The 26,421-nt window shown below is 46.7% G+C and overlaps 3 protein-coding genes across 4 annotated transcripts in view; all 3 read left to right on the top strand.

Annotated features, from left to right (window-relative positions):
- Positions 1 to 5,152: 5,152 nt before the first annotated feature.
- Positions 5,153 to 5,758, top strand: LOC111070225 (mitochondrial import receptor subunit TOM20 homolog B-like). Its single transcript, XM_022360616.1, has one exon. The coding sequence runs from the start codon at positions 5,153 to 5,155 to the stop codon at positions 5,756 to 5,758; it is 606 nt and encodes a 201-aa protein (XP_022216308.1).
- A 13,312-nt stretch (positions 5,759 to 19,070) lies between these two features.
- Positions 19,071 to 19,706, top strand: LOC111070085. The gene has a single exon (XM_022360392.2). It carries the CDS (start codon positions 19,200 to 19,202, stop codon positions 19,644 to 19,646), a length of 447 nt encoding a protein of 148 aa, XP_022216084.2. The 5' UTR covers positions 19,071 to 19,199; the 3' UTR covers positions 19,647 to 19,706.
- Positions 19,707 to 20,460: 754 nt separating this feature from the next.
- Positions 20,461 to 26,421, top strand: part of LOC111070082 (teneurin-a) — a 134,881-nt gene continuing 128,920 nt past the window's right edge. For both annotated transcript variants that reach the window (XM_022360386.2, XM_022360385.2), the window contains exons 1-3: positions 20,461 to 20,968; positions 22,093 to 22,911; positions 23,181 to 23,253. In XM_022360386.2, the coding sequence (XP_022216078.2) occupies positions 20,716 to 20,968; positions 22,093 to 22,911; positions 23,181 to 23,253 (1,145 nt within the window). In that variant the 5' untranslated portion in view covers positions 20,461 to 20,715. The remainder of the gene's footprint in view (positions 20,969 to 22,092; positions 22,912 to 23,180; positions 23,254 to 26,421) is intronic.

The following is a 26,421-nucleotide window of genomic DNA, read 5'->3' as shown; positions in this document are numbered from 1 at the left end:
TGCGGTGTTAGGAGCTATGCACCTCTGTCCAAACTATGTTTTATCGTAGTTAAGTTTAAGTGTATCAAATTATATGATCTGCTGGAATAGAAACATTTTCCATAAAGAAAACTACTGCACGGAAAAGTTTAAGTACATATACATATATAGATCGAATACGGAATATACGAGTTTTACACCAGGATGTAGATGCGTTGGTGCGTTGGTGTGTGTGCCATTTAATTGCGTCAACGCCATTAAACCGACATTAAATACGGATATGGTTTCACCACTCGCCACTCGCCTCCTGCCATTTGGCTCTTGCTTTTTGTGTTTCTTATTGTGCACATCCGGGTATCTGGGTCAGGGGATACCATGGTTTCTCCAGCTTTAGTATCTATCCATTTAAATGCAAAGAAATGCAGGGCGAAAATAGTCCTTTAAAGTTTAAACAGGATAGCTTGAATAATATAACACTCAATGGCTTGTACTGACTTTATTTAGCCGAGTATATGGTGGATAAATAGTAATTACGTAAAACAACAAGTCAAAATGAGACTTCCTTGCCCGTCTGTTTTTCTGCTCTTAAGAAGAAGAATGTGCCCACTGTCCACTTTCTGGGGTCCGTTGTTTGTCAGCCTTGCGCCATTCCGTTCCGCTTCATTCCCTTCCCTTCCCTTTTGATTATTTGTTTAACTTTCATTATCTCGCCCACTAGATATTGCCACTGGACCTGTCCTGCCTTGCCTGTCCTCTTCTGTCTCTGCCCATGGATCGATGTGGTTGTTGAAATTATTCGTGCACTTTTCGCGCTCGCTGGCCATCTGACGGCCAACGCATTGCGATTCCCATAATTTATGCATAAATATCGAGGAAAACACGCTCCTCGTGTGTGTGTGTGTGTGTGTGTGTGTGTGTGTGCGTTTGATAGCATTCAATAAAATGCCAGCACAGGCTACACACAAAAATTGCAGAAATTGCTGCCACCATTTTCCGGCGCAGCAGTGTCCGTGTGTCTGTGTGAAAAGGGAAAACGCCCAGCGATTGCCACAGTTACAGCAGAAATATGAACGCCAACCGCATAGAGACAAAAAATATGGGACAATTTTTATTATGCACCCGGTCAAACGGCAAAAGCCAAGCGACGGCGACATGCCAAAAAAAAGTGGCTAAGCGAATGGAAAAAAGCCGTTCCACGCACGTTGGGGGAAAATGCTTGGAAAGTCAATAGCAATTTTCCTATTTTTTTATTTAAAATATTTAAAATTACCCTAACGAGCGGAATTCCGTAGTGGAAATCCCAAAGGAAACACACACAAAAATAACAAAGCCAATGCAAACGCAGCTAGAACAATGAAATTAGATTTAAATGCGCTCCCTTCCGATTAAAAAATAGTATGACCGATAATTGCAGTTGCAGTTTCAGTTTGCTCGATTTTCCGAATTGATAGGTCGATAGGTAACTCGTGTCAGTGTAAATAGGCTATTAGTGCAGTTCCGTTGGTGATTTAAATACAAATTTAATACAAATAAAAATATAAATTATAATTTCCAGAAAAATAAATATTAAGAACACTTTACCAAGGCGAAGGAGGAGGTTTGGAGGAGATTTTCTGCAGCTATGATGCATTATGGTTACAGAATGTATATATATGCACTGAGATGCAAATAGAACTCAATGAGCGTAAATATAAATATGTTTTAATCGAATCTCGACTTGGAAATACACTTTGTTCGATAATTGAGCAGACACCTCCTCCTGCAAACGCAATGGAATTTGCCGCATAGTGCATACCCAGTGCACCGCACCGCACCGAACCGAGCCGCACCCCATTGATGGTGTGCCTCCCAGCGGATGATTCGCTGACTGAAACGAATCACCGAAAAAATATTTTCGCGACCGATACATGCTTGGGCTACGGCTCTACTCTCGCACCCGTATACCGGAGCATACATATGTACGTATGCGTATGTTTGCGTATGTAGGGCGATTTTTCAATATTCATTGGCCGTAATTTGACTGAAATAAGTGAAGCGCGCCTTTGTGCGTCGCCCGAGTGAGCAATGAACGGGCGGGGGCGAAGCGGTCAGGAGTTCTGTGAGTTTGCAGGTGTGTGAGAGACAGAGAGCTAGCCAGGCACACGGTTTCATCATAAATTTGATTAAGCAGTCGACCTGCTGGCACAGGAAATTAAAACGAGGAGGAACGTGTGAGTCGCTTCTGTGGACGCGGCTCTATTCAGTCAGTAGCTTATGATTTATGAAGAATTTTAAAACATTTAACATTTTACATTTGGTTTGCTACATATGTTATCTACATCTACATCAACAATGTCGATACACAATGTAGATTCTACATATTATCCGCATAGGTCGCGCCTTGCACAGGGCAGAGGAGAGATGGTGCGAGCGAGAAAGAGAATGAGTAGTGTGGTCTCGTGCTGGAGGAGGTGCGGGAAGCAACTGCAATTTAATTTCTATACATACATACATATGTACACACATAGGGTATAGTGGGAGCGAGTGTGTATACACTCTGCTGCTATAAATCGTCCACATTGTCGGGGTTTTTATGGCCGTTGTCTACTGTGTTACGGCCACTTAAAAAGTACCGTTAAAAACAGACAAACATCCTCTTCCTATCTGCTCTGTAATGCTCTATCAATCCGAATACCATTCATGCTAACCCCTCGCACAAAATTGGTTATGTCTCTCTCGTTAAGTTATAGCTCGATATTCCAAAATGATTATGTGGATTAACAGGTGCACTACACCCCAAGAGCTGCATAATCGTAGCACCTCTAGTCTACCAATACCAGTGAGATACCAATTCCCTTTTGGTCTTATTTTTTTAATGTGATAATAAAAGCGATCTACTAGTACCGAATTAAGTACCGCATAGTAATTTTCTTTCCAACCTGGTCTTGCAGCAGTTGATAACTTCTAATTATGCTAGAAGGGAATCCCAATCATTCCGCTTACAGCACTGCACGATTACCTAAAAGAATTGCTCAATAAATCGAGAGCAGAGCAATCTGCAAGCACACTGGCATCAATTGGTGACCCCCCACGGCAGCCGACCAAGGGACATGATGGTTCACGTTTACCCACATGAAGTCCACAAAGTTTGTTCATTAGAGAGCGCATGTCTGTAAAGCAAATATCAGGCGGCTAGTTCAAATGTAATGAAATAAGTTGAGCAAAGTCGGGCCCAAAACATGGAACACCAAACTGAATCCTTGTTGGCAGGGAGGCAGCGGATGTAGTGGGTGCAGGTTCCATGTTTGGCGGGGCGTCGTCCGGAAGGAGAGACGAAGCACGGTTTGACTCTAATTTCGCAGCCAGGCAAGCGGTCGCTCATTAAATTTTGCGTAGTTTTCAGAACGCGTCTGAATCCACAAAATGATAATTAAAATTTTCCCCGCTCAGCCTGGTGCGGGCTTCTCCGAAACCCCTGGAACCTCTACTTCTACAGCAGAACCTGAATCTCCTGCCCGCATCATTAATTATTCCCTGCCGGCACTTAACACCCTGCACCGAGAGCGAGAGATAGAGAGAAATAGAAAGAGTGGGACGGACGTGCTTCGTGGCAAAGTGGGCGTGGTGGGGCGGTGGGGGGTAGTGCGAACAGAGGCACGGGCCGAAGGGTAATGTAACTCCTTCAGTGCAAGTCATAAATGTTGTGCCACGCTCTCGTTACCGGTACTCCGTTCCTGGCTCCAATCCCCCCTGGAGGTGGGTTCTTCTTTGGCTGGCACACGTATGCGTATGCTTAATACAGTGAAAATCGACTGAAAGATACGGCCCGGCTCTGACTTTCAGTGTGCAAGGCAGTGTTCAAAGCCAGGGAAGCACGAAAAATCGTATACAAAATCATCGAGAAGGAATTATCTCTGTTTATAAATAATAATGGAGAGGTAGTAACTTTTGTCGCACCTTTTTTAGATCCAAAAGATTAAGTGATTCTGCTTTAGCAGTTTCTGGCCGTACCCCATTTATGATCCCTCTTTATAAAGGTACACGAGTACATCCTCTAGTCTCTCCATAGATCAATCTTTGGGAGTGCATTCATAGCGAATGAGTGCTGTGGGCGGGAATTATATGCTCGGTTATTTTGGGGCTGTTCGTGTGTTTCAGTGTGTGTGCGGTGTGTTGCGGTGGCCTGCTCAGGTGGGGTGATTTATTGCATTGAGGTAACTTTGGTATCGCATTTTCTCTCCCTTATGCGTGGCCTTTTTTTCGTTTAAAAGACAAACCGCTAATTTGTTATCATTTATCACAACGCTGAGCACGTGGTGTGCGTGGTGTGCGTGGGCTGCTATGCTTGCCTTTGTCCATCTGTCTCTCTGTTTTGTTTGTTTTTGTTTGTTTGTTAACAATTTGTAAATGTGTTACACTTAAACCGTTAAGTAATGTCTGCGCAACACCTCCCCCAATGAATCCAGTCCTTGCTCTAGGCATTGGGCTCCAGACTCCATCCAGGCTCCAGTGATTTTGTCATTGTGATAAATACTTTGACGTCAGCGTTACAGCAGACATTTCACCCTCACCCTCTACATTTGCCCCTTCCATCACCACCCAACCAACGCACACATGCTTGCCAACAATTTATGGAGCAGAGAACGAGGATTTGGTCCAGTCGCTGAATATGACAGGACAGAACCCAAACCGAAAGATAAATATGGACATGGACACCACACCACGACATTGGGAACACCTTTGGGAATTTCGGTGGCGTAATGCGCGACTGTAATGCTTTGTGAATTACAATCGACAGAGTCCCCCAGTCACGGCCCGATGACACGCAAATCGAGCTGTTCAAGCTGTTTGCATTTCCCCAATTTTTGCAGATCGGTCTTTCGTTGGTAAAATAAAGACAGATCCTATGTGGAAGATCGTAGCTGGTCACCCTCTGAAATGTCAGAGCGGAATGCCTCGTAGCCTGCCATCAACGTAGCCTTAGCTTTTAGGCCAGGGAATACGGTTTCGAGTTTCGAAAACTCTTTGAAGTTTGTTTTGGGTTTTTGTTTCTAGGTCAGTTTTTTATTGAACCCTACACAGAGCAGTTCGTTCGGAGCTAGCATTGTAAATTTGTTAGTTTTCGTGATTTGTTGTATTTTTGGAAAATAGTTTGTAACTCCATTTTTAACTTCCAAATTACACACTCGTGAAAATGTTGTCGGCCAAGCTAATAATATTCGCCACAGCCGGTGTCAGCTTCTTGGGATACTGCATATACTTTGACCGGAAGCGCTTGGCAGACCCGGACTACAAGCGCAAGGTTCATGACCGTCGTCAACACAAAGCGAAGGCCCAGACTTCCCACGAGGAGGTGGGAAGTAGCCAGATGGGGATGGGTTTGCTTGGGGGAGGCGTGATGCCGTTGCTGGCTGCCGCCGGCGTGGGACGGAAGACGACCGTGCAGCTGCACTTTGAGTCGGAGTTCAGGCTGGGGGAGTATCTGCTGATAAATGGTCACGTGGACGACGGTCTGACCCACTTGTCCAACGCCATCCTGCTGTGCTCCAAGCCGGGCAGTCTTCTACTGAGCATCCAGAAGAGTCTGCCGGAGCAGCTGATTCATCCGCTTCTGATGCGGGTGGCGGAGCTGCAGAAGCAGACCAGCCTGGAGTCCTTGAGCGAGTCCGAAGACGATCAAGCCAGCGGTGCTCAGGCCAAGGATGCTAACGGAGACGATTATGAGTGCACCATCGACGAGGACTTGACCATTACAAAGTGCCCAGCCAGTCACCTTCCAGCACCTCTTCCAGTGGTTTAGGAGCCCCCACGTGATCTTGCTCATCCTGGATCCTCATACTGGCTCTACAGATTTCCACATCAGGCGTATCAATAAATTTTAGTTCATATTTTCCAGCGATTTCATTGAATTTGTACAGGCGACTTGGGGATAGACTTCACTGAAGACTTCCCTGTGATATATTCCATGGAAAAGCCGGAAATTTTTTTCCACCTGGACTTGGCCTCTCTCTTTCTCTCTTTTCTGCATTTGTTTGTCTTTCTTGCAGGTAATTTCTCTGCCGGCAACTTTTTCCCCACATTGCGGATGTTTTTGTGTGTGTTTCATCTACTGGTATTCCCCTTGGTTACTTTGCGACTCCCCGTCCGACAATCTTAAAGTTAGGGGCTGCATTGAATTTTCACTTGAACTTTAATGAAATTTTGCTCCGCCCAGACTACGCCCCGCCCAGCCTGTCCCAATGCTTTGGATTGGACTCGGGGCCAAAATGATCATATGCATATTTCATAAGACCTTTTCTCATTCTGTTCTCCTTTGCTGGAAGTTATTGTGAAATTTTTACAATTTCGGCGCTGCCGAACGGAATGGGATTGTACGGTCGATTGTGGGGGTGTGTTGAGAACAATAAAAGATTGAAGTCGGGCGGAAGGAGCCATAACGGAATGTTGCTTCCGCCATTACCTTCTCCTTTCTTACCGTAATTTGCCGGTGATTCATTTTTCTCCCACTGCCTCCTACTTCTAAAAGCCTCCCATTCTTCCCGTTTGCCATGGCGTCTAGCCACCACCATCGACTGAAGTTTGCCAAAGGCTGTGCCCTTCTTTTACTTTTTTTTGCGCCGTGCTCTTTATTAAATGCTTCGTGGCACTACTTCTTTGCTTCGTCAACCCTTTCCCACTCTGCCGCGTTCCCAACTCCCAATCCAAAACCCAGAACGGGGCGCAGGGGCATCAATTCTATGGTTTTAACCCAAATTAATTATAATTCTTTAAGAAAACAGAGAAAGCTATACAACAACGACAACATTTTTGTTGTGATTTTTTTTATTCCTGAATTCCTATGTATGTAAAATTCCAAAGTTTTATTTATTTTTGATCGATAAAGAACGCTTAATGGTCATGCTACATACATATGTACATATGTATAATAATTTTAAATTCAATTTTTAGTCTACCTAAACTAAAAAAAAAACTTACATACATATGTAACCTCTCCGAGCAATTCCTTGATTTATTTTCGGTTCTCACATGTCTAATACATGAAATATATGGATTCAGAGAGTATATGTATGGACCTAATTTTTGAAAGCTCTGGAAAACTCCCTATATTATGCCTTTTATTCAAAGCGCTCATAAAATTCTTCGACTTTTGCCACCACTTTTCGGCTGAGTCCCCATCATACGTAGCTTTGTGCTTGCTGGTGTTGCTGCCGCTCTAACCCGCATCCGGCAGCAATAATTAAAGGGGTATATATGTACGTATAGGTAGCGTATGGGATTGCCCGCAAAGGTATGGCGGATAGTGGGCAGGGAGGGGGCTTAGCAAATGGCATGCCAACGGCGCATGTGAGTGATACACGTGTAAATTTGTTGAAGTACTTCGACAAAACGACAAAGTCGGAAAAAGCTGGCAAAACAACCAAAGGAAATAGGAATTCTCAGTCCATCATCGAAAGCGCACCACAAAAGAACTTTCAATAGATCTTGACCTTATTGCTACCCTTGGGGCAGATTTGAGGTAGCAATCAATAGGATATTATTGTTTAAGGATCAGAAATGATTCGATCAAAATAAATCAAACATGTACCTAAGCTGAATAACTGACGATGAGGTCTAGATACATGCAAACATATGTACATATGTATTGTAAATGAGTGCAGGTCTCTTTGAGTTTATTAGTATATACATATATGTATATAGAATTTAGCCAGCTGATCTAGGCAAAGGCACCACTGTGCGAAAGCATGCATATGCAGGCACAGACGAAGCCGTTCGGCAGCGGGCTCGCGGTCAGACACTAAGCATAGCCGAAAAGAAATTGAAAGCCCGCGCGCTCTCTCTGTACAGGGGACGTAGCGATAAGCCCGTCATAGAACCGGTTTTCGGTCGCTCAGGCAGCCTCTTGTTATCTTGTTGTTGTATAGTCTTTTCTTCCAGCTTTTATATTAATATTCTTCCTAAACATTTACATACATTTGTACATTGTACATATGAGCAGTTCCGCCTAAAGCTCCACCAGACCACAAATTATGAAAAGTCAATCAAACCGATTTCCATATACTACTATTGTCGCGATATTAATTTCTAAATATATTGAATGATGACTAATTTACCAAATAGACATATAATTTCAACATCTTTGATGCGAAAACCTATTAACCTATTTTTATAGAAGTGTTTTCTTTTGCTATTATCTCCTGGGAAAAACAGATTCTTGATAAAAGTTTCTTCTCAAAGTCTTTCTAAAAGATTGAAGTACCTACAAAAATTATTGGAACATATGTCCAACGTCGGCTAACAGTATATTTTGAAGCTTTTATTATCGCTGAATTTTTTAACATCACGCCAGTAACGTTCAGATGCGTCCGCCGAATTATAGCAATTATAGCAAAGGAAGGTTTTTACATTAACTAACTTTGAAAGTGAACTCCACATATTTCATAAATACCACAAAAAATATAGAGATACATACGTATACGTAATACGTATTCAGATGGACCTACCCATTACGCAGAGTTTTGCCATTTTGCCCCAACCTCGAAATCCACATCTGTTTTGTGTAACGTAATTTTAGGTCTTATTTTGGCTTATAGCTTTACAGCCGTACGCTCGATTATTGCCATTTTTATGGTAAATATACATAGGGCTAACCAATTCATATTCAACAAGGGTATTTTTTATTCAAAATTTCGGCTCTTTGAATATTTCTTTCAACATGTAACGTAATGCCAGATAGGAACTGCCCATGTGTACATACAAAGGGTTTAAATAGGAGATCCTTGGGGATATTCTTCACTCAGGGAACACATTTGGTCAGAGAATAAGAACGTGAGTGCCCCAATTTTCCTTTGCTTGGATTAAAGGGTAAGCAACTGAAGAATAACAATTGCATTCAGATCCACTTGCACACTCTCGCACGCACACACACTCACACATATAAATATATATGTATGTACTAGCACACTCAAAGAGATCGGCACTCACCTGTATCTAAGCTCGTGTATCTGTGTGTATTTGAGGAGGCTCTCCGCCTGAAACTCATGTATTTATGAAGTGTCAACAGAGTCGTCATCATGATGCATGGCACCCAGCGCAATCTGCCCCTACCATGCCACACCTCACCTTAGCAAAAGAAGGCACCTGTGCCCCTGCAGCCAGCCCCCAGGCTTCTCTTGTTGCAACGCAGTATAAGCACTTACCTGAGCCGAGCACTCGTCAAATTCTTTTTGCATCTCTGTGTCTTGGCTATACTCGTACTTTCTGACACGAGGGTTGGCAGCAACATTTAGTGTAATTGTTGCAGGCTCCCCAAAAGTATGCCTTTTAATCGAGGAAAGAAATAAGATGGCTCAGATAGTTGAGCAGACTACCAATGGGATGGGAATCTGAAAGGTGGTATAAAAACAAGGTAATGATTTTGTAGTATGGATTCTGAGCCCTACTTTTCAGAAATTTGAGGACCCAAACGTGTGGCAAAAAATTATACAGATCCAGGATCGATGTCTTGCATGATATGTATGTATTTCTTAGCTGACAAGAAGAATAGCCCCGATTATTGATGCAGGCCCCTCCACAAGTTGAGTCTGTGCCAAAACCCAAGCAGATGCTGAATGTTGAATGCTGAAGGGATAGTTTGCGGCATGTAAACTGACGGACACTCGACTGATGATGCAGGTCAAGACTGTATGTGGCGCAAGCACCTGGTGCAAAAGTACAATACCCCCGACGCGTCGGGTGGCTAAATAGCGGCACGGAAGGGAATAAGAATAAAATGGCCGTCAGTCAGCGAAATTCGTGTTTCTATGTCAAGCATAAATTTGTACCCTCTTCTGTCACTCTTTCTGTTTCTGCCTCTGTCGCTATTTCTGCCCCTGCCCCTGCTCCCTGCTCCTGCCCCTGCCCATGCTCCAACCCCTTTCGCCGTGTTGCAAAATGACGAAGGCAGACGATTATGGGGCACAAGCAGATTCAGACTAAGAGCAAGAGCAAGAGAGAGATAGAGAGAGAGAGAGTTTGTTGACAACGCCTAGGGAAATGAAAGATGATGCACTTAATGAATGCAGCCGAGTCCTTCTGTGCCGCCGCCTCCTTGGAGTCACCGAAAACCCAAGGCACCCACGCACTTATATCATTTCTTTCGTAATGCAAATAAATTATACGGAAATAATTTCATTAAAATGAAGAATGAAGATGAAAAGTGTTACAAGTGCGGCCTAGAGGAGCCACGAAGGAAGGCAGCGAGCGACAAGGGCCAAAGGGTGGCATAGGGCGGGACGGTATGACACCATGCACTCATGTCCCTGAGCAGCCTGCTGCCACCAGAGATCTCTGTCTCTGTCTCTGAACTATAATTTGCCAAACAATCACTCGAGCCGGCAGCACTTACCCAGAGACGCGAATAACTTCTCCGCAGAACTGAGGAATATGCAATCGGAATGTGAAAATATAAGTACCAGACCTCCTGTTTTATACATATGTATATATAGAAGATTCGACAATTTATCAGTTAAGGAAACACTACAACTTAACAGTTGGTTAACCTTTTTAATCATTTATGCAATAATGGATTTATAATTAATAATTAAAGGCGGCAGAATCTGAGCTTTCCTTAGATCATTCCATTTGAAGTTTTCCCATTACAAATAATCTGTCTGGACAGCCAAGACGTTCATACGTATGTATGTATGTCTGTATGTATGTATGTAGATCCCTCGAAGCGTGACAGACGGAGATATTTGGATTCCCTTATGGCCAAAGTTATGATGGACATGGCCTTGTCAAAGAATACTGCCAGCCAGAGCTGCAGGACTCAGTTTGTAAAATCTCAATAAGCAAGAAGATAAACGAGAAAACCAAAAGCTGGGAGAATTCAGAAGAAAAAAAACAAATTCAAAGGCAGCAAATGGAGTTCACACAAAAAGTCAGAAACGAGCCAGAGATGTGCTGGACGAAGAGAAAGATAAGCGGAAAGCATGAGAGAAAGCGAGATAGAGATGGAGGAGAAGAGAGATGCCGCTATATAGGCAACCGCATGGTTGCCTTAAATTCTTTTCCATCCAAATTCAGCGCCAGAGCGAAAGCGTCGAAAGTATTTTACAATTCAGTTGAAGTGCTGAATTAAACAAAAAAGAAGCAACTAGATATCGGCCAGAGAGACAAAGACAGAGACAGACAACAGTTGCTGAAGGCTGAAACAAAGCCAAGCCCCCCCAATGGCCCCGGCAAGCGGAGCGCCCAAACACTCCCTGCTAATGCAGCTACAGCAGCTACAAAATCAAAACCACTGAACAACTGCTTGGTTATTTGTGCAGGCCGCAACCACAGACATGGAAACCTAAACAGAAACAGAAACAGATACGGACACGGAACACGGGACACGGAACATGGATGGGAGACCCTCCAGCAGCAGCACGCCACGGAACAACAGGCGTCACGTCACCCATCCATTGCTAGCCAGGATTCCTGTTGGAGTCGCCCCCTTGCGGGCTCTGGCCTCACTGCTTAGGTGGCCATTAGTCTTAATGACTTGGGAGCCAGCCGACTGCACTCTATCGCGGGGACTGCGGGTACTGCGCGGGCCTGTCCAAGTACAACGACGGTGAGTACAGTGAAAGCTGCTTAAGATGCAGCTGGGGCTTAATACCTACCACTCCTGTTACAAGGACGTCTTATACCGTTCATGTAAAGCTCCTTACGATCTGTTGAATATGGTTAAGGAAGTTTATGCCGCCAGACACCGGAAACATGGCATAGTTATAGGAGTTGCCTTTTATGTCTCTCATCTGCAACATTGGAGTGACGTGTAAAACCAAATCTACCATTCACAACCCAGAAGAGCCAAAAAAAAGTGCTTGGAAAGTTGGACATCTTTTCCAAATACCTTTCTTTCATATACACACGAGCATACAAATCACCATTTTACTCCAAATATTATTGTTTTTAGTTGAACTCTCGTGTTGCGGTTTTTATCGTAATATCACATCATCGAAAACACGACCGCAATTTGCCTGAATTATGGGATAGGCATGCGAATATCTGCAGATATGAAGTGTCAATGTATCAGGGGCTTTCTTGCCAGCCTCTACCGAAACGGAAGATCACAGGAACCCACGAAGAGAGGAGTGCAGGAGGCAGGCGGCAGGCGGCAGAGAAGTAAATGTGGCAAAAGAAAGTTTCTTTGTGTTTTTTAATTCATTGTTCACGTTGCATTGTTTCCTGTTCCTCTCAGCATATCTTTACTCTTTTTCTTTGTTTTTGTCTATCTTTCTCCATTTCTTTTTGTTTCTTTCTCTCTCTCTCTCTCTCTATCTCTCTTACGCTCGGTCTCTCTGTCTAGCTGTGTGTGTATTCTTGCAACGTTGCAGTTAAAATAACTTTACGCGCCACACGCCACTGCCAACTGCCAACTGCCACGCTTTTAATTCAACTTTGCCATACGAAGGGTAATTTTTAATGAGCAGAAAACAAGTAGCAGCAGCCACCAGGAAGTGGAGCAGAGAACACGGTCTTGGAGCCGGAGCTGTATCTGTAGCTGGCAGCGGCAAGGAGTCATCCTGCCGCTTTATCATCATCTCAGGACTTCCGTTTCAGTCCAGCTGCATTCTCCGCAGCAGCCAACGAATAAAAAAAGATAAAATAAAATACAAACAAAAACAAAATCAAAATATTAGCTTTTTACCCTCACAGAATTATTACTTTTATGGCGCCTATTCGTTTTTGATAACCTCTATCATTTCGCTTTCCAGCGACTCGTCTTTGGCTCTAGTGACCATACTTGGGTTTACTTTAATCAGATTTCATGTACATATGTACGGAACGGCATACGAAATGCTCAGAGGTCGGGACAACTTTCTTTGCAGCCGTGCAAACAGCTGCTGAAAATCATTATATCCCTCTGCCTGGGAATCGTGAATAAAATGAGATGCGTGGAGAAGAGTGGGGAAGTGGGGAAGTGGGCCAGCTACCTTTTTGTTTACGACCGCCGGCGTGGTGGGGCGGGGCTGAATCCTGCATCCTGCATCCTGCAACACCAGCATCCTGCTGCACTTAACCCATATTCCAGACCGAGCTGCTCCTTGCCGCTCCGGTTGCTGGCACTGCCAGAAAAAGGCATAATTTGCACGCATTCGTTTAGTAATTTTCATAAATTACCCCTCAAGAGTGAAAGAGAAAGTGGGGGGAGAGTGTGTGAGGAATTTGACTGGCCCCGCCTGCTGCCACGAGCTCTGCTTTCCGCCTTCCGTCCGTGCTTCCTCCCCGAAAGCGATGTATTTTAAATGATCCAATAAAAGCGGAGATTTCTTTTGTGTAAATAAAAAGGGAATATTACGGATACTTTGGTCCAGTGGAAAGTGAAATCGGAAATCGGAAATGCGGGAGTGTTCAGTTCAGCCCGGCTGATAGTTACGGATATCTGTAGAAGCGACAGGTCTGAAGTCAGAAACAGACTGAGGAAATCAAATAATGTTGGGGAGGGAGGGAGTTCATCGATAAAAGAGCTATTGGAGGGCAGACATTTTATGGGATAGGACCCGATATATTTATTTATTTTTTTTATGGCTGGCTAGTTCATCAGACCCTCCTCCAATCGTAAATTGAGAGATAATGAAAACATTATTAAAACAAACATCCCAAAAATGTAGAAAAAAAAACGCATTCCGTTCTGCTTGCGGTGTGCGAAGAGGGGAGGGAATGGCGGAGGTTCCATGGCCCGAAGGATGAGGACGGGTCATGGGACAGGCCCGTGTCCGGTTCGCTGCACATTCAAGTGCATTCAAGTATGCTTGCAACAATGCAACACTGTGCTACCGAAGTGCAAGTCGTGTACGGGGATGGGGACAGGGATGGGGATGGGGACGGGGATGGGGACGGAGACGGGTACTTGGAGGCAGGCGGCAGGGCACGTGACCCACAAGTGGAGCAGGGAGGCAGAATGGCACAGTGGCTGCGGCAGGACAATGCATCTGTAGGATCCAGGATCAGTTGTGGGAATTCAGGCAAAATTCAGTTTGATATGATGCCAACAAAATTGTTGTAAAATAATTGAGATGGCAGTTTTCTCAGTTTGGGGGAAATCACTTCCACTCGAGTTGAGTTGCCGGCGGACGCACAGTCGGTTTCACCATTGTGACCACTGTGAACGCCCCGTGAAACCCGCCCCCCCGTCACGTGGCCCATGCCCCATGCCCCCTGCCATATGCCAGATGCCCCTTTGGCACAGCACAGCACAGCTACAGCTACAGTTACAGATACAATGGATGCGGATAAACAAGAGCGAAGAGAAAGCAACACTTGAAACAATAATAATAACACAATCAAGTGCCTGTTCACACACGTTCTCTGTCTGTCTCTGTCTCTGCCTCCCTGTGTGGGTGTGCGTGCGTGTCCGTATCTATGTGGCACTCTGAGTGCACACATATGTATTCCACCTGAATGCATTACGTATACGCCACCTGGCTACCTGCCCCCTCGCACAGCACACTTCTTTTGACACATGCATGTACACTAGTGTGCTCGCATGGCCGTGCCGTGCCGATGACCCAGGAAAGGGCACGCCAGCCATCCATCCACATCTATCCATCCTTTTGTTGGTAATCCTTGAAGCCATCGTCCTGCACGCCCTCCACGTCCTCCCACACATCTTCCACTCGCTCCGTTGCCGTCGCTGAGACGTGAACAACACTCTGCAACAATGGTGCAGTCATCAGGAGCAGCCGCCATCTCCTGCACCGCAGGCGAGTGGGTTTGCCAGGTGAGAGGTGGGGACGGCGGTGTTTGCTGCCCTGTCTGTGTTTGCTTTAGGTAATCATCTTCGAGCGACCAGTGCACATCGCCTACTGTCCGACGTGTGGTCGTGATCTGTTCTCCAAGTCAAGCAGTCAAGCAGTCAAGCAGCCAGCAGCCAGCAGCCAGATGAAAGACAGTCCACAATGCCCTGGGATAAAGGCCAGCCATAAATCTCATTCTCTTTGCCTGCTCCATGCGCGGACGTAGCCGTCGCCCAGCAGCCATCAAATCGCACTTCGGTGCTGGGCGCAAAGGGTACGTCCAGCGATCCACCCCCCCTGTGGCTGGATGATCGAGCCATGCAAAGAGACTTGCATTACCATTCAGTCATTGGGACTATCATGCAGTCATCGAAATTCATTTATATCCTCTTTCCGGTGAGATTTCCTGAACGATTCTGTGGAGGGAGTAGCAATGAACCGATTCAATGAGTCGCCGCAAGCACGGCTTTCTTTTTTTGTTTCCTTCTCTTTTATCTCTTTTTTCATTTTCAGACTTTGCTCTGGTTGATTCCATTCTCCCAATCTCCCATTCCCCATCTCCGTTTCTTTATCAATTAAGCTGTTTGTTTTTAGCTGTACAGTGTACAGTGAAAAGGGATGCGATGGGGTGGGCGGTGGCACCTTCTTAGTCGCAATGATTCCTCTCCATCGTACTTCTGGCTTATTCTGGCGCTGGCAGGATTTTCCTTTGCATTTTGCTAAACGAGATAAAAAAGTACAGCATCAAAGGCAATATCCTTCCATACATATAAATATAGTGTCTGCAATTTAGTTGGCATCCAAGTGGCAGCTCACCTCCGCCCGCGCCTGCTCCTCCGCCTGTGTGTATGGGCAAAGTCAAGTTTGCAAAATGTTGCCAGCCAACACCTTTTAATAGTTTTCCTTTGCAGCTCCAGCCTCTGCCTTTCCCTTTCAATGGCAGCCACTGCTAACACCATTCTGAATCCAGATCCACAAGTCGGGCTCCATGTGTGTCCGGGTCCGGGTCCTTGCCGAGGAGCTAAAAATTAAAAATTTGTATAAAATAAGTTTTGCTCTTTGACTTTTCTACGCCGTTATGCATTTTTGTGCAGGCACTTGCCACTTCTCGTTCGTTCTTTGCCCTTACTTTCGGTGAAACGGAGAAAAAGGAAGTTCTTGCGGCTAAAGGACGTAAGGGCGGCCAGAGACGTGCCACTTGCCATGGGTTTCGTACAATAGCTCCCCCCACTCAGCTGTTTAGCCATTCCTCTTCATGGATTGAGCGAGTTGCTGCTGGTTTTACTGTAACAAAGCTGCGGCCACACTGGAGACAACGTGGCGCCACCGTCGTGGGCGAGTGTCACTTCCAGGGGCAACGCGGTTGCGGCATCCGTATCCTGCCACTGACTGGCCATTCCCATCATCGCACATGTAGCTACTGCCCAAACACAACCTCAAACACATGCCACAACCTGTGGCAACAACAAATCCAGAGCAGCACCTGGACCTGAGCTCAGGCTTCGCCAATGGACAGGTTCACGATGTAAAAGGAAGATACAGATGGAGCTCAAGACTCAAAACCTGCGCTGCTTCTAAAGGTTCTGAAGGTTCCAAAGGTTCTAAAGGTTTGCCATTGCCAAAGACAAAGCCAAAGCCGTCCTGCGGCTGGAAGTTCATTAACGGGCTTTAGATACTTCTAGCATAATCTGGAGGGATGAAGAAGTACCTGGATCCTGGATACCATCGATAGACAAGCCGTGGGCGGTTCCTTTCAGCCAGAGTTGGAGTTAGGCCTCTCAGGGGTCGGTGGGCGTTACTCAGTCAATAAATGTGTTGGCAACCCAAAACAAAATAAATGTCTGCTGTGCAGGAAGCAATTATGGAGCACGCAGCACCACAGTGGTGCGGACCAAAGGGGGTGCTCTAACCATTAACGGTTCTAAAGTATTCCAATTGCACATTCATCGGAGTGAAATGGCAGACGGCATAGTCATAGTTTGTCCAAAAGAAAGAAGGAGGGCCAGAGGGACACCGTCCACGATCTGCCAAGGGGAGTGCACTTACCTGTAGGTTTTCGTACCTGTACAGATCTTTTTCCTACCAAAAGCATTATTATTATGGCCAAAAACCTTTCCATGCAATCGAAAAGACGAGCCAGGCATACTTTGGTGGATCGATTCTGTGCCCGAAGAGACGCTGATGTCGGTGATGTCGCTGATGTCGTTTCAAGAGTGAATGTTTACCATGGACACACCTGTCTATAATGTGCAACGGATTGACGCACTGTAATTGGCAGAGCCAGACTCCTGAGTTTGTCTTGGCGCGGAGCATGCCCCCCGTTTGACGAGGTGGCGCCTCTGTTGGACTGCACAGACTTTCTGCTCGACCCACAGGCAGGGAGTACCAGTACCAGTACGAGTACCAGTACGAGTACGAGTATCTGTGTGCTGTTTACACTGCCGGTGCGGCGCCTGGTGATGAGGCCTCGGGTGCAAAAGTGTGTGTGTATATCTGTGTTCTGGGCCATGTTCTGGGCTAGTAATGGGGTTTTCTTTTTTGCATGTTTAGTCACAACACAAAATTCTGAGCTGTAACGTTGCGCGCTTTGTGTGGTTCCATGGAAAACAACGACGGGAGGCGTGCAATGTGTAAATGGGTTGATGGTGGGGTGGGGTGGGCTATGATTCCTGTGCTTCTCAGTGCATCTCGCATTTTGACATGTAATTAAACGTTTTGCGGTTGACAACGTGTATGGCGAAGAGAGCTTGTGGTTGACTCTGGATATGGATATGTCATTGGATATGGTTACCATACAATCGGGCTCTACTACTCCCCCACCTACGCAGTCGATACATAATCAAACATCAAACATCATGTACTCGGTGTCTCTCTTGGCCCATAACTGTTGTGGCCAGAACAATAAACGGATTTATGACGAAGGAAATGCTGATTTAGAAACCGACAAAACGACTAATTTCGATTTGAAATCAAATCAAATTCTATTCTGTTCGAAAGTGCAATAAGTTCAACCACTAGCCATAGACTATACATACATATATGTGTGTACATATATACATATGTACATATGTACATGGCCGATGGATCCGATTCACATCATTTGAAGGGCTCTGTGCTAGTGTGGGAGGACGGGACGTATTATTATCTCTTTGGGGTCATTTCTGAAGTGAAATTGTTAAGCGGCAATTAATTGAAGGCGTCGTCTGATGGAACAGCTGCGGCAGGGGGCAAAGTTTCTGCGGCAAAGAGCGGACGAGGCGAGGCTGTGGTCGTGGAAAGTTTTGGGGGAAATGAGGAAAATAACATTTCATTGCGTACTTTTAGGGCAGAGCAGCTCGAGTTAACTAAATATTTTTTTGGCTGCTTGTGGCATTTCGTACTTGCACTTGAGCATGCATATGAAAATGCTACCGCCTGCCGACTCGCCTCGCCTCGCCTCGCCACACAGCTAGGCTTTAATGCCCCACTTTGCATGCCCCTGGAGCCACCCTGGTGGGTGCCCATTCATTCATTTTGCCATTTCCCCATTTCCATATTTCACCCGCTCACTTTTCTCTCTCCTCATCCGAATTATTAAAATGGAGCATGCAAAATAATTGCGTACAACCCCCAGCCCCCCACCCCAGCAGCACCCCAGCAGCACCACATCAGCAACCAGCAAACAGCAGTCCCGTTGTCCCACACTTTATGCAACATTTTGCCAGGCATATAATATTTTGCTCTTAATTCGTAAGCAAAGTTTCCTCACAGGCAATGTGCGGGCACTTTAAAACTGCAGTTGATGCGGACAAATTTTTGCATTGCATTTGGGCCCGGCCACACGGGTGCGGCTGGAATCCGTATTCAAGTGCTACAGAATGCTACAGGAGGGAGGGTGGCAGCCACAGCAGCAGCAAAAGAGAAATGCCTATTTGATTATCTTTCGGGTCGGGCTTTGGGCCAACAAAGCCATACAAATGGATGCCACAAATATGCATTTTGCATTTTGCAGACTGTTCGTTTTCCATAGGGAAAAACCCAAGAGAAATGTGCTGTCCAAGGATATCCTCCGCTACCCCACCCAAGTCTGACTTCAGTTGAACCCCAAACTGCAGTTCCATTCGATTAGGCTCTGCTTAGTTTACTGTAGCAGCAAAAGCACTTCGGAGCGGAGCCGGTCCTGTGAAGTGCCGCTATATGCCAATGGCGGGCATATGGCGAGACTTTCAAACATCAGCCTTGAATCTTCCATAAAGCTGCAACTATGCCACATCGAATATTGCCTGATTGGCAGGCATCGCAGGGCTCTCCGGCACAGTCAGCAGCGGCATGCGTATATTGTATACAGATAGGTGGCAGATAGTTGCACAGATTTGTAAGTCAAAAGTAATTAAACAAAAGTAATTTGGGGTTTTCGGCTGGCAAGCATTCCAGACCCGAGAGCAGAGCAGTCATCCCATTTTCTTCCTTGCATTCGGCGGCCTTCCTTGGAGCAATATGGATGGTGGTTCTGAGGAGGAACTTGGTTTCGGGGGTCAGCTGGAGGCAATGGAATCAATGGAGAGAATGGAACCAGGGACCCTCCTCGATGCACTGGACGCCTTGGTGGCATCTGGTGTGAATATGCAGAGCTTGGGAGACGAGTCCTCCTCCCCGAACGCCAGCGATTGGGGGGAATTGCAATGGGACCACGAGACCGACACTCCGTGGCACCTTCGTGGCGAGGAGTCGACCGTCAGCTTCCAGGCCGTTCTGGCTGCCCAACCACAAAGCGATTGTGAGCAGAAGGCCATGGACGAGCTACTGAGCGCTCGTCTCATGCGCGATACGCTGCCGGAGGACACACCGCTGCCCACATACCTTGCCTTCCGCGAGCCCCGTTGCCCCAGCCCCGAAAGCCGCTGGGATGCCCCATGCCACCAGCAGCGCCGCTCGCTACGGTGACGATCTCTGAATTTACATTTTGGAAATTTACAATGTAGCTCTTACAATAAATACGAACAGGATAATATTCAATCTGCTTCTGTGCCGTAGAAATCACATTTCCAATGTGTACACATAGGTATGTACACACATACATACATATGTACAGGCCTCTGAACATCATCGACATTCGTGGCACCTGCCGACTTCGCTGCAATAGACAAATGTAGATGGTGGTCCCTGAACTCCCCCCGTAGGCGTAGCGGTGGAGATTTTGGCAGTGATGACCCACTTGTCCCTGGCCCCTTGTCCCTGTCCATGGCTCTGTCCATGGCCGTGGCCCTGGCCCTACTTTAGTGCATTTAAATGCTCGCTCATCCAAATCAAAAGTCAGAGTGTCTGGCCGGACTCCGGAGCCAGTAAACGTGGCCCAGCACAACAGGCAACAGAATCCGGACGGATCAACGCGGCAGTGCGTTCAGTGTTGGGGTTGGGGGATGGGGGTATGGGTGTTGGGCCTGGAATAGCCATTAAGCTCACTTTACGCCCCGGAGTCCAGGAGTCAAAGGGAAAGTACCGGGGGGGGGGGGGGCGATTGGATTGGAGCCGGCTGCTATTTATTTTCATTTTCGTGCATTTATGGCTTCATCTGTGGGCCATGGGCTGTGGCACTACGGCTGTTGTATCCTCTGCTGTAGTAGTAGCCTCCCCCCCATCCATTTATAGGCGCCCAGCACTCGACTGACTCATGCTCTCTGACACTTTGTCGTTTTTATCGTTGCAGCGTTAATTCGGTTAAGCACTTAAGGCGAGGTCCTGTCAGTACCGTCCCATCCCGGCCCGTCCGGAGGAACACATGGACTGGTGGGGAGCCGTCCAGCCGGACGCTGGAGCAATGCGTTGACGGCGGACCACAGTCACTGGAGCAGGAGCAGGGGCAGGGGCAGGAGCAGAAGCACTGGAACAGAAGCTGCTTTAGTTCCTGCGAGGAAAACAACGGGGATAAATTGCTTGGCAAAAGTTACGTTCATAGTTTCAATTGAAGGTGAATCGGAGAGGATCCAGAGCCCCAGGCAGGGCTCTGTCCACCATGTCCAGCAGTCATTCCGGCACAATTGGCCGTAAACGCGCTGGCAGCGGCGGCGCCAGTGCAAGTGCCGCCAGCAGCGAATATTTATACGGCGGCGGCGACCAGATGCGGCGCCAACGATCGGCGGAGTGGCACAGCCATCGCCACGGCTACGGCAGCAGCAGTGAGGACGAGTACCAGAATACGGCCCAGCCCACTTCGTTCGACACACAGCTGCTGGCCCAGTTGCTCCTCCAAAGCCAGCAGTTGGCAAGTAAGTACCACCCCCAGCACCCCCAGCATCCCCACTCCATCCACACCATTTACTCTCACTTATTTTATATGCATTTACTATACTTAAGAATTTTCATTCCACTCCATACTCGTATGTAGGAATTCAAAAAGGTCTCGGGGTCCGCTTGCAATTCGTTGCCAATTTCTATGGCGCACAGTTTCTCCTTCGTTTTCCTCTTGAAGTCCAAAAATTTAAAACATATCTTGAATTTCTAGACAATCAGCAGCCTCTTAACTGTAACTATTTGCAACTGATTTTGCCCTGTCCATTTAATTCCAGTACGTACGAGTGTGTACATATGTACTTGCATGTAGGTATGCTGAAATTCTGCACATAAAGTACACACTCAAGCGCGCATGCAAAACAATATTTTGTTAATATTTTCACTCACCAGTAGCTTGTGTGGTTATTTGTGAATAAAAATCGTATATGGAAATATTATGGATTTGAGTCGGGGTGCGCCTCCTCCATCTTCGCCGGACAGCCTTAGGCCAGGCAAGCCACCTCCCCCAGCTCGTCAGTAGAGTCTCAATTGCGCCCTGCTCTTCTCCGTCCATTACAGGTCGAATGTTCATCGGTATGGCCTCCGAGTGGCACTCCTCTTGGTTTTTTTCGATCTCCTCTATCTCACAGGAGCATTCCGCAGAGAAATCTTCGTCCTCTGCGGCCATCCGGGCTGTCCGGGCTGTCCGGGCTTCGTAGCCGCGATCTCGAGATTGCAACAACACATCATGAGTCTTTACAATCAAAGCAACAACAAGCGACCAAAGACAATATAAGAATATAACTTTTTTACTTTCCAATCAGTCCTACGGAAAAAGATTTTCGAAGAAGAAGAAGAAGAGAAGTTTCGTCTCGAAAACCGTTTGCTGTGCACAAGTACGCACACATATGCACTCACACATGCAAGCGCATTCTATTTTTAGAGTGCGAGCGAGATAGCGAGAATTTCCTCGCTTGCAGAAAAATTGCCTGCATTTGGCAATTAAAATGTGCGGGCGTTACGCATCTTATTGTTGTGTTGTCTTTGATTTGGGCTATATAATTAAAAACATATATTTTCGTAGTAGAAGTACAAGTTGGTGTTCCTCTTATTATTGCAGGCATGGAACACTACAATTCGGACTGCGAGCCGGAGTATCTGCGGCAGCGAGACCGTCGATTGGGACAGGGCGGCCCCGGGGCGGCAGCAGCAGGTCAGGAAGTGAACTACGCGCAACCGCACCAGCGCACGGCGGGCAGCGTGGCCACCGTGTCAACCAGCAAATATCAATCCAATGCCAATCTGGGCCTCTTTCCCAGCAGCAGCGCCACTGCCACTGCCACAGATACAGGTGAAGCTGCAGCTGCAGCCGTTGCCACACCGCGCAGTACAAATCCCTTCCTGAGCGCCAAATTCACGGCAGACGAGGAGGCCACGGGCACGTTCTTGTTGCCCGCCTCGGCCTCTTCTTCGACGGCTGCCTCGAGCCACAGTCGGAGCCACCGGAGCAGCGGAGCGGCACGCAGCACCCTGAACCGCCTGAGTGGCATGACCAGCTCCAGCAGCGGCACCTCGGCCCTGTCCGTCAATCGCAGCGATTCACTGCGACAGCGGCATCCCAGCCACAGCCATAGCCAAGCGCAGCATCTGCATCCGAGCCAGCAGGGGGCCAGGCAGCACTCTCTAGTGCAGCCGGAGGTGCGGAGCACGAGCGGTGCCAGTGGTGACGGCGACGAAAATGGCGAGGGAGACTTTGACGATTTTGCCGGTAGCAGCGGGGAGTCAGAGCCGCCGCCGGAGCCAGCGCCGCCAGAGATACCACCGCGCACGCAATCGCTGCTGATGTCCTTGCGCAAGCACTCGGACTACAAGCTCAAATACGAGGAAAAAGGGGACCAAAAACACGAGGAATTTATCCCAACCAGCATGCTACAGAAGGGTAAGTACCGTGCCACAAGCAATACTGGGGAATTACTCACTCCCTCACACTCACGAAGCTTTTTGTGCCAAGCTTTTTTCGAGAAATTCCCAGCTTTTGTCGGCATTTGTCGAAAGCTTTGCGTTGGCTCGAAAAAGTCTTAACAGACAGCTGTTGGGCCAAAACTGGCTGTTGGCTGTTAAGCATGGAAATGCTTTGTGGAAAGCTTTGCGGAAAATCGTTACGGATGTGCCTCATAAATGATGTCCAACTTCTTTTCTTGCTTGCAGATTATATCATCAGCGATAACTTACGCTCAACGGATCAGCAGCTGAAACCTCAGTCGCCGGTCGACACGCAGGGGTAAGTGATACATTGACCTGTAACTGTAACATATACATACGCATACACATATGTGTGTACATTGTGCATGTCTCACATGTCTCTCCCACACACCCAAACTGATAATCCTCCAACTCTGGCCTTGCGTTGCACGTTGGATTGCAGTCCGCTGCAGTCCGCTGCAGTCCTCCTGCAACTGGAGACAGTTCATCGGTATTGGGAGTTGGAGACAAAGCTAGGAGAAGCCGGAGCCCCCCCCACTATGTCAAAGCTTGTCCTCTAATCTGCGTGCGGTCTCTGGGCTTGCATCGTTTGAGCCTCCCGTTACATCAGCGACAGCCTGGATCTGGAAGCTGGAGGTGGTGGTGGTGGTGGTGGCGGTGGCCGTGTAGTAGGGAGAGTCCCATGTTAGCGGCAATTAAATCCGCAAAATGGTTCACATCGTCCGTCGTTGTCTGGACTGCTGTTTGTTTGTTTGTTTGTCTCTGGCAGGAGTCTGTTTGCTTCTCGTATCTCATGTGCGAGTGCATCAGCATTGTAATCCTTGCCATGCGGAGCAGCAGCGAGCGGAGCACAAGGAGGTGGAAAGCCACAGTCCCAAACTTTAAAATGGCTGCCATTGGAGTCGCTCCTTTTTGTGTCCTCCACCTCCCCTCCTGCATGTGGCGCCTCTTATGTTGCTGGCCAAAGATTTCCGTAGCATTTTGCGGTTGTATAAGCGGCTTTTGCTTCGTATTTTGTTTGCTCCTCCACCCAGGGCAAGGGCCCACACCCATACACTGGGCTCTGCTGCTCGTTCTGTTTGTCCTGGCGTCCTGGCCACGACATCTACGCCTGCAATGGTGCTGTCCTTTGGGGCTAGGACCGCCTCCACTTCGCCAATTACTAGCCAGGCAGACGGATCCTGCTGCCGGCTGCCTGCTGCCTGCCACCTGCCACCTGATGCTCCTCTGCTGGCTGTGCCTCTTGCAGCATAATTAAAGAACTCACTTGGAGATTACGTGGTTTTATAGGTTTAACCGTTACCATTGGATTGTCTCTCCCTCTCCGGACAGGTGCTGTGACTTCTCCCCCCTCCGTCGGGAGGCGGTCTGTGGGGGGGTCTCCGCTCAGCCGGATGTGCGCAGGATGCAGCACACTGGGGGCGGCCTCGGTCTCTGGGTCTAGCCGCACCACATACGCTAATGTTTCAACTAATGATTGCCGCGGCGCACTCACATAAGCAGCGGATACATAATGATGAATGAAAAAATCATGAACATCATCACGAAACATTCCCTGAATCCGGATACAGTCATCGGGGAACACTCAAGAGTGTTATTCTATTTGGTTGATCAGCAAACCAATGTGTTTGGTTGCAATTTTTACCTACCATAGAAAAGCCTAAGAACTTCAGTGTCGATACAATATTTTAAGGATATCGTCAATGATATCCTTTGGGATGGAGTAAGATCTGTACAATAAAATGCTTAATGCTTTATATTTTTATATCAAGTGCATCTTACTCATGAAAAACGAAAGTAAATGCTTCATTCAGTTTGTCTACACTTATGGTGATTTTTCATATTATTTTATTTAACTTACGCATGATTAACCACTCCTTGAATGCATTCTTAATGTATATATTTTGGGCTATACTCTCAAAAAATGTAAGCCATAATCCATGTAGATGAGAGTGCGTGAGACAGGACAGTTTAAGGTGTCTGGCAGCCAGGCATCCCCCCAATCTATCCATCGCAAAGGATGAGTAAGGACCATTATATGAAGCAGAGCAAAGCAGAGAAACAATATGTCGTTGACAGTCGTCATGCGCAGCTACTTAGATGGACATAAAATTATGATTACAGCAAATACCACATGTTTCACACTCCACACTCCGCACACAGACACCGAGCACCGGACACACACATTCTAGTGTGGCCTGTCCGCTCCTTGTCCCCAGAAGGAATCCGCACCCGGAATCCGGGGGCAATTCATTACAATAAGCTCACGAATGTGCCATAAAAACCGCATCCTAGCACTGTATTCGAAGCATGAAATTGCCAATTCCAATCCGGTTTTAGTTGTAAAAACTTTCATGATCCCAACATTAATAGAATATGCCACGTCTCCCATCCCTCGCCTGTGGCAGCGGCACGTCATTTCAACCATACGTAATACGTATATGAACGAACTTCCATCTGTTCGCTTTGTCAGACTTAAATCGAGGGGTCTGTGGGGCTGCCAAAGTGCTTAAGGATCGTCTCATTAAACACAAAAACGCATACATCTTATAGAAGTCAAAGAAGAAACAATCGAACGAACCTCTTCATAGGCAAACACTTAAATGCAATTAAACTGTGGCATGCTTCATGTGCCACGTACAATAGGTCATGTTGTTCACTCTCTGCATAATTTCCCTTTCACGTTTATTATTTCTTATGTTTGTTATTATCCAAGTCTATTTGATTCCGTCCAGTCCCAGTGATATTCTATTTACATATTTATTCAATTACCAAATAACCCTTTGGATTTACCATTTAATTGATTTTCATTGGGTTTTAGTTTGAGTTCGATTTTGCTTATATGAAAACTCTTTTCGTTTCTATTGTTTGTCATGTTTTAGTTTTACTTTCTCCCATTTTAATGTTTGCCTATCTTTTCGTTATGGTTTCGATTTGCGTTGGCGGCTCGTTAGCCAAGGGGATCGTATTGTAAACTAAGTGGAAGTCGAAGGTGAACTGCGAACTGTGAACTGCGAACGAGAGGCAGAAGAACACGATGATGATCGCTGACAGTCCAAGATGTATGATGGAAATTAATAAAACAAGCGTAAACACTTAAAAGGCGCTCCGATCCGAGTTTGGTACTGACTCAATCGATGCCCTCCATCCCCTCCCCTACCACAACCCTGTCCAACGCCCTCGCACTCACACTCGCACACTAGGCTCGCTCGATGGCTCGATGGCTCTACAATGGATTGAGTGAGTGAGTGGCTCCGTTGCTGCGCTCCTTCGTTTGTTTGTGAGGAAACATAAAACACAGGGAAAACAAAACTAATTGAAAACAATCATTAAACAGCGCCACAGATACAATGCGACCCGGGGAGACGACAGGCGAACGTTTATGTGTATCACTTAATTATAACTGTACACACACGTCACGTCGCTCTCCATAGAGATACATATATGTACAGATACATACTTGTGA

Source organism: Drosophila obscura, unplaced genomic scaffold (genome assembly GCF_018151105.1).
Source record: "Drosophila obscura isolate BZ-5 IFL unplaced genomic scaffold, ASM1815110v1 contig_28, whole genome shotgun sequence".
Classification (NCBI taxonomy): domain Eukaryota; kingdom Metazoa; phylum Arthropoda; class Insecta; order Diptera; family Drosophilidae; genus Drosophila; species Drosophila obscura.
The sequence above is the reverse complement of the archived record's forward strand: the minus strand, read 5'-3'. Positions and strand labels throughout refer to the sequence as shown.